This window comes from Tenrec ecaudatus, chromosome 1, assembly GCF_050624435.1.
Source record: "Tenrec ecaudatus isolate mTenEca1 chromosome 1, mTenEca1.hap1, whole genome shotgun sequence".
Classification (NCBI taxonomy): domain Eukaryota; kingdom Metazoa; phylum Chordata; class Mammalia; order Afrosoricida; family Tenrecidae; genus Tenrec; species Tenrec ecaudatus.
In genome coordinates, this window is record NC_134530.1 from 71,166,202 (window position 1) to 71,172,423 (window position 6,222).

The window sequence follows — 6,222 nt, forward strand, 5'->3', positions numbered from 1 at the left end:
AAAGGAGGGTGCAGGGAGAGGAGAGAGAAGGGGAAATTGAGGGTAAAGATGGGGATCATTTTAGGGTACAAAATAAACTTCAAACACAATTAAATTAAAGGAGAACACTGATTTAAGTCTAAAATAGGAACAGACAAGACAAAGACATCAGGATGAGAGCGAGCCAATTAACACAGGTCTTTTTTTTTTTTTACTTCATCTTGCTTTTTGCTCCTTTTATATCTCGACACTTTGGGGACATAATCCACATATCATCGTGCAATTCGATAGCTCAATCATATCAAGAAGAGTTGTGCAGTCATCACCACAATCCATTTTAGTGTATTTTCTTCTTTCTCGTGCTCCTTGTTATTAGCTCCTCATTTCCCCTCAGCCTGCCCTCCCTACCCCCAAGAAACCATTGGTCCCCTTACTGTCGCTGTAGATTTGCGATTTCATATGCCGAAACACAGACAAAAACAAAGAATCAAAAGCTAACAATAACAAAAGAGGAAAAAAAACAGTTGAAAAGAAATCAGAAAACATTAGAAACTAGAACAACTTTAAAATGAATCAAAGGGAGCGCAAGGTTGGCTGTCAAGGGTTTGCAGCAAGTCATAGACTTGCAGAGGACATGGGAGAGCAAACGCAGGATTGTTGGCCGACTGATAGATCACAGTTACGGGTGGGAGGACAGCGGTGGGAACTGGACCATGGCTGGGACACTACACTATGCTAGACGGAAGAGTTTCCAAGACCATGTCAGAGCCCTTGGACCACCAGGACTCCAGGCCACATGACCCTTTCTCTCATTCCATTTCCATGAAGGCCACACCCAGGCAAGTCCCCGAGGTCTACAGGGAGTCTCTGGACCGGCTGTAGTATTGATGGTAATTCGATTACTAATGCCCTCTGCCTGAAGGCAAAATTTTTCACTGCTGGTTAATGGTCTGAAAGAATTCACTGGAGGCTGGATCTAGATGGAGAGTCAAAAATGGATGTGGACTTCCGCTGCAAAGTACAGCCCTCAGCAAACTAAGAAATGTCAGCTCTTGACTAGGAAGCTGGGGTTTTATAGATTGAGAAAATCTGAGAGAAGTTTGCTACTTGGAAGAGGGGGCAGAGGTTACCAAACTCTGGGGGTTTTCCCTTGAAAACGTGTGTGTGTGTGTGTGTGTGTGTGTGTGTGTGTGTGTGTGTGTGTTAGAGGCAGAGAAATAGAGAAACATGTTCTCTTGTTCCTTTGTTGTTGCTGGGAGTCAGTCCACAAAAGAGTTCAGAGTGTGTGTGTGTGTGTGTGTGTGTGTGTGTGTGTGTGTGTGTGTTGAGCACGTGCTCATGCAAGCTTGTGCACGCACTGATAAGTGTTTAAGAATCTGTGTTTGATGTGTGAATGTGAGTGCCTATGAGCATATGGAGTGTGTATGAACATATTAGCAGGTGTGAGAGAAGAAACCTGTGTACATTGCTGTGATGGAAGACACACAGAAGCTCTGGGGGGGGCTTGCCCCCCTCCAGGCCTCACATTCCAAAGACCAGGCGGGGCGTTGCCTCTGGTTGGTGTTGCCAGGAGGGAGCTGGTGGCTCTGGGGACGGATGTCAGGCAGCAGGGGGCAGCAGGGGCCAGAGGAGGTGATGTACTGGCTGGGGTGGGGCGGGAAGGCGGGCAGGAGGAGGCCTTTAAAGCTGCTGGCCCGCCTGCAGGTGAGCAGTGGTGTGTGCGAGCCAGCCCTGTCCTCTGCTTGCCCACTCAGCGGCGGCTCCTCGGAGTTGTTTGTGGAGTTCGGAACCTCTGTTGATTCCTCTTCCAGAATCCACGCCACCGAGATCCCTGAACAGGTGATGGTGTAGGATAGGGACGCTCCTATGACGAGAAATCCACCTGGAAAGAGGTCCCGGGAGCTGGCAGGGTTACAGGAAGGGTTCCTAGAAAGGTGTGGGGTTGGTTTGGAGAAGAATCCAGGATGTAGAGGTGACAGGAGAGACTTGGAGTTGGGGTGGGGGTGGGGGTCAAGCTTGGGGTGCCTGCGAAGGAGCCTGGAATATTAGGATCTCTATGTATTTGGTGCTGGCAGAGGACGTGGGTAATAAAGAGGGGGTCGGATGTCAGGATAGGGGTTGGAGTAAGTCTTGAGGTGTCAAAGTCCAGGTGCAGGAAGCTTGCTGACACAGGGGCTCAAGATGTTGGGGTCTGGCATGTCATGGTCGGCCTAGGTTGTGGGGACCCACTCACACATGTTTGCCTCTAGGAGCCACCATGCAGTGCTTCAAGTTCCTTAAGACCATGATGATCCTCTTCAATTTGCTCATCTTTGTAAGTATGGGGAGGGGAGGGGTGCGCTCTGGGATCCCTACAAGAGTGTGTGAACTTGTGGTGTGGAGAATACTCTCCACAGACTGACGTTTCCCTCAAGTGGGGTGTGGCAGCTCCCCAAAAATAACCAGTTCTGAGCCCAGTAGCAGCCCACTTCCCTCTAGGAAGCTTCAGCCCAGGATCGGAGCAAGGTAGGACAGAGGCGGCTGGCCAATTGTCCCCTTTTCAGATGTTTTGGAGAAAGGAATGTGTCGGTAAAGAGGTGAAGGAGTTTGCCAAAGGTCACTTCATGTGGTGAGGAATTCCGCGGCCTCTGTATGTTAGGGAGCTGAAAGGAGACGCGCCCAAGGAAGCCAAGGAGCCCAGCGATGGAGCAGAGGGAGGGTCTACCTCAGGTAGCCCTTACTCAGTGACCAAACATTTACCAGCTTTTCCCTTCCCTTGAGAATCTCAGGTCCAGCAGGGCATAGGAACGATGGGAGCCCGTAACAGGGGCTAAGCCCAGCCTGTGGGGGTGGGGGGAAGATTTCCTGGAGGAAAGCGCGGAGGCTGGGAATTTGTGCTCCAGTGGGTGGAGGTGAGGGCCTGTAAAACATGCATCAAAGCAGAGAAGTAATGAAACCAGATATGGCTCAGAAAGCCAGGAACAGGTTGCAGAGGGCATGTTTGAGGAAGCTGAGCAACGAGGCGTGAACCCTGGGATGGGGAGACCTAGACAAAGGACAAAGCTCTCAGAGGGTGGCCGAGGGCTAGAAGAAGGGACAAGGGAGACAGAGGTCTTGGAGACAGCCGATGCTCGATCGTGCCTTTGATAGGAGCAGCTGGGAGGGATCCCAAAGGCACTGTCTACCCAGCAGCCTAGCGGCTCAGGTCTGAGCTGGACACAGGTCTTTGAAAGTCGTGTGCTCAGAGCCGGTCAGTGAAACCATGGGTGGGGGTGGGAGTACTCTCGGAGAGGGAACTCTGGGAGATTGCCCCCGCCGATGAGGAATGAACGCAGAAATTGTAACCATGAAGGCAATGGAGAAGGAGCAGTGGGGAAAGGGGGGGAAACAGAGAGAAGACGTGTCAGAAAAGCTTAAGCAGGGTAAGGCTCTGAGGTTGTCACCAGAGATCCCAGAGCCACGGTAGAGTGCATAAATGAGCAACGAGAAGGTAGAGAGTCACACGTGTGTAAAAGGGTTTGGAGACATGGGACTGGGCCCGTAGACTTGACTCCGATGTAGTCTGCGCCTCAGCCTCTTTGGCTTCAAGGAGTTCCCCTTTATCCTTGCACCTGAAGGAGGCAAATAGGATCTTGGGGAGCTGAAGAGCAGGACTCTGGCCTGATGGGGTTAAAGGCAAATCCGGTTTGATTTCTGGCCCCAGTTGCCTAGACCAGGCCAGGCTGTTTAGAGCAGGGTAGGGCAGGCCTCGGGCTCCTTGAAATTTGACACTGCTGGTTGCAAGCCCAGCTAGCTCTTCTTAAGCAAACACGGGATCCAACCTAGTCCCGCCACCTCCCTCAGGCTCCAGCCTCGGTTTTTATAGCTGGGAAATGGGATCTGGCCACTGGGTCAACAAGGCTTTGCTCCAGGAGCTGAGGGAGCTAGGCAGTGACTTCTTGTCACGCGGCCATAGGGACACCTGTTTGGGATTTAGCAGGAGAGCCTCCAAGAGTAGCTCTGGCTCTACTCCCCATCCGGTCCCTTGATTTCTCCTTGTGAGGCAAAGGGAGGCCTAGGTTGACTAAGGGCAGGCTTGGAGTCAGACTCTGGAGAAGCCAGATGGGGCCTCCGGGTGACCGTTCCTTACTGCACTCTCCGAGGTAGGTTAGGAGCAGGTGTACACCTCAGCCACGCCTTTGTTGCTACGGTGACTGTTGCTCTATGCTAACCACCCCCCTCCCCGTTTATACCTAACAGAGATCAGAGAACAGAACTGTGTTGCTCCTGGCACCCATTGCATGAAAAGGAAATGGACTGGGTCCTCACCCGCTGCTTCCATTCCCAGCTCTGTAGCAGGAACCTGGAAGGAGTGAAAAAGAGCCCCGCCTCTCCCTGCACCATTGTGGACATTTCTAGAACTCCTAATCCCATCCTCACCTGCCCAGGTGTACAGCCTGGTGCTGACCATGGGTGGGTGACCCAGTGCCCACCTTTCTTGCATTTGCCCTGCAGGAGGAGTTTCTAGCCTCCTTAGCCTTTATCTTAAAAAGAGAAACAAACCCACTGCCATGGACTCGAACCTGACCCAGAGAGACCTGATAGGGCAGAGAGGAACTGCCCCTGTAGGTTTCTGAGACTGTCAGTCTTACTGTTATTATTCTGAGACTGTCAATCCTGATGGAAATAGAGAACCTTGTCTTTCTCCTGAGGAGCAGCTATCGGTTTTGAACTGCTGACTAGAGGTTAGCAACCCAAGGCTTAACCCACTATGCTGCCAGGGCTCCTGTTAGCCTACGAAGAGGAAACGTGTTAGGTTCCCATCTCCCCGTCTCAGTTGTATGGCAGGGAGCTAGTTGTTTCAAGGCCTACCTTCTCTGTCCTCAGCTGTGTGGTGTGGCCTTGCTGGCTGTGGGCATCTGGGTATCGGTGGATGGATCCTCCTTCCTGAAGATCTTCGGGCCGCTGTCATCCAGTGCCATGCAGTTTGTCAACGTGGGCTACTTCCTCATTGCGGCTGGCGCTGTGCTCCTTGCTCTCGGGTTCCTGGGCTGCTACGGTGCTCAGACGGAGAGCAAGTGTATCCTCATGATGGTGCGTCAGACCCAGCTCCACAGGCCTATGACCGAGGCTCAGTGGCCCCTCACCCTTGACCTCAGGCCCTGGGAATCCCCAAATCCTACTCAGGAATCCTTTTGCCCTGTTTTCACACAGGGGGACGGGGATGGGGTGGGGGTGGGGGATGGGACCAGACTGGGGATAAGGAGGGCACAAAAGATTGTCTTCCTAAAACACAGACCCGTTCCCCCCCCCCCCCAGTTCTTCTCCATTCTCCTCGTCATCTTCATTGCTGAAGTCGCAGCTGCTGTGGTCGCCTTGGTCTACACCTCGATGGTGAGGTGCTGGGATGGGCAAGGGAAGCGTATTAGGCAAAAGCCCGGAAGTGACCATGGCCTGTGAATGGCCACCTTTCCCTATCCACCCCTAAACACTGGCCTGTCCCCACCCCCACCCCACCCCCAGGCTGAGGAATTCCTGACGTTGCTGGTAGTGCCTGCCATCAAGAAAGACTATGGTCAGCAGTCGGACTTCTCCCAAGTGTGGAATACCACCATGGAAGGGGTAAGGTGGGCTGGGGAGGATCTGAGGGGTAGAGGGAAGGAAGCAAGGCCCCTACTGACTCCCTTCCCTTCTTGTCTCCAGCTCAAGTGCTGTGGCTTCACAAACTACACGGACTTTGAAGACTCTCCCTACTTCAACGAATACCATGTCTTCCCCCCTTACTGTTGCCAGGACTACAGCACAGCCAGTGTGCCCTGCACCAGGGAGAAGGCCGAGGCCGATCATGTGGAGGTGTGGAGCTGCCATGGATGGGTGTAGATTTCATTCCTGGCCAGAGGACCAGGATGGGGATGGAGGGACACCTGCTAACTCTAGATGCTCTACTCTCTTCCCCCAAGGGTTGCTTCAAACAGCTTCTTCATGACATCAGAACCAATGCGGTCACCGTGGGTGGTGTGGCTGCTGGAATTGGAGGCCTGGAGGTAAGGGGATGAGGGGGGTGACTGGGGCTGGGTGAGTCCCACCAAGCCTACGGCTGGAGGCTGTTTGTCTCACCTCTGAGGCCTCGCTGGAGAAGGCACTCCATGTAGGAGGGTGATTGGGGAGCCCGGGACTAATGCTTCAGGAGCCAGCCACCTGACCCAGTCCCTTCACTTCTGGTTCTTCCCTCCTCAGCTGGCTGCCATGATCGTGTCCATGTATCTGTACTGCAATATGGACTGA

The 6,222-nt window shown here is 53.0% G+C and overlaps 1 protein-coding gene across 1 annotated transcript; it reads left to right on the forward strand.

The window, feature by feature from the left end:
• The first annotated feature begins 1,703 nt into the window (after window positions 1–1,703).
• TSPAN1 (tetraspanin 1) lies at window positions 1,704–6,222 on the forward strand. The gene is made up of 8 exons (XM_075531692.1): window positions 1,704–1,818; window positions 2,229–2,293; window positions 4,825–5,031; window positions 5,257–5,331; window positions 5,461–5,559; window positions 5,641–5,790; window positions 5,898–5,981; window positions 6,175–6,222. Exons 2-8 carry the CDS (start codon window positions 2,237–2,239, stop codon window positions 6,220–6,222), a joined length of 720 nt encoding a protein of 239 aa, XP_075387807.1. The 5' UTR covers window positions 1,704–1,818; window positions 2,229–2,236.

What these genes read in the sequence shown, in the direction of transcription:
- TSPAN1 (XM_075531692.1), top strand. Translation starts at nt 2,237, where the DNA reads ATGCAGTGCTTCAAGTTCCTTAAGACCATGATGATCCTCTTCAATTTG. An exon ending in GGAATACCACCATGGAAGGG is followed by an intron (nt 5,560 to 5,640) that starts GTAAGGTGGGCT and finishes TCTTGTCTCCAG; the next exon opens with CTCAAGTGCTGTGGCTTCAC. An exon ending in CTGGAATTGGAGGCCTGGAG is followed by an intron (nt 5,982 to 6,174) that starts GTAAGGGGATGA and finishes TTCCCTCCTCAG; the next exon opens with CTGGCTGCCATGATCGTGTC.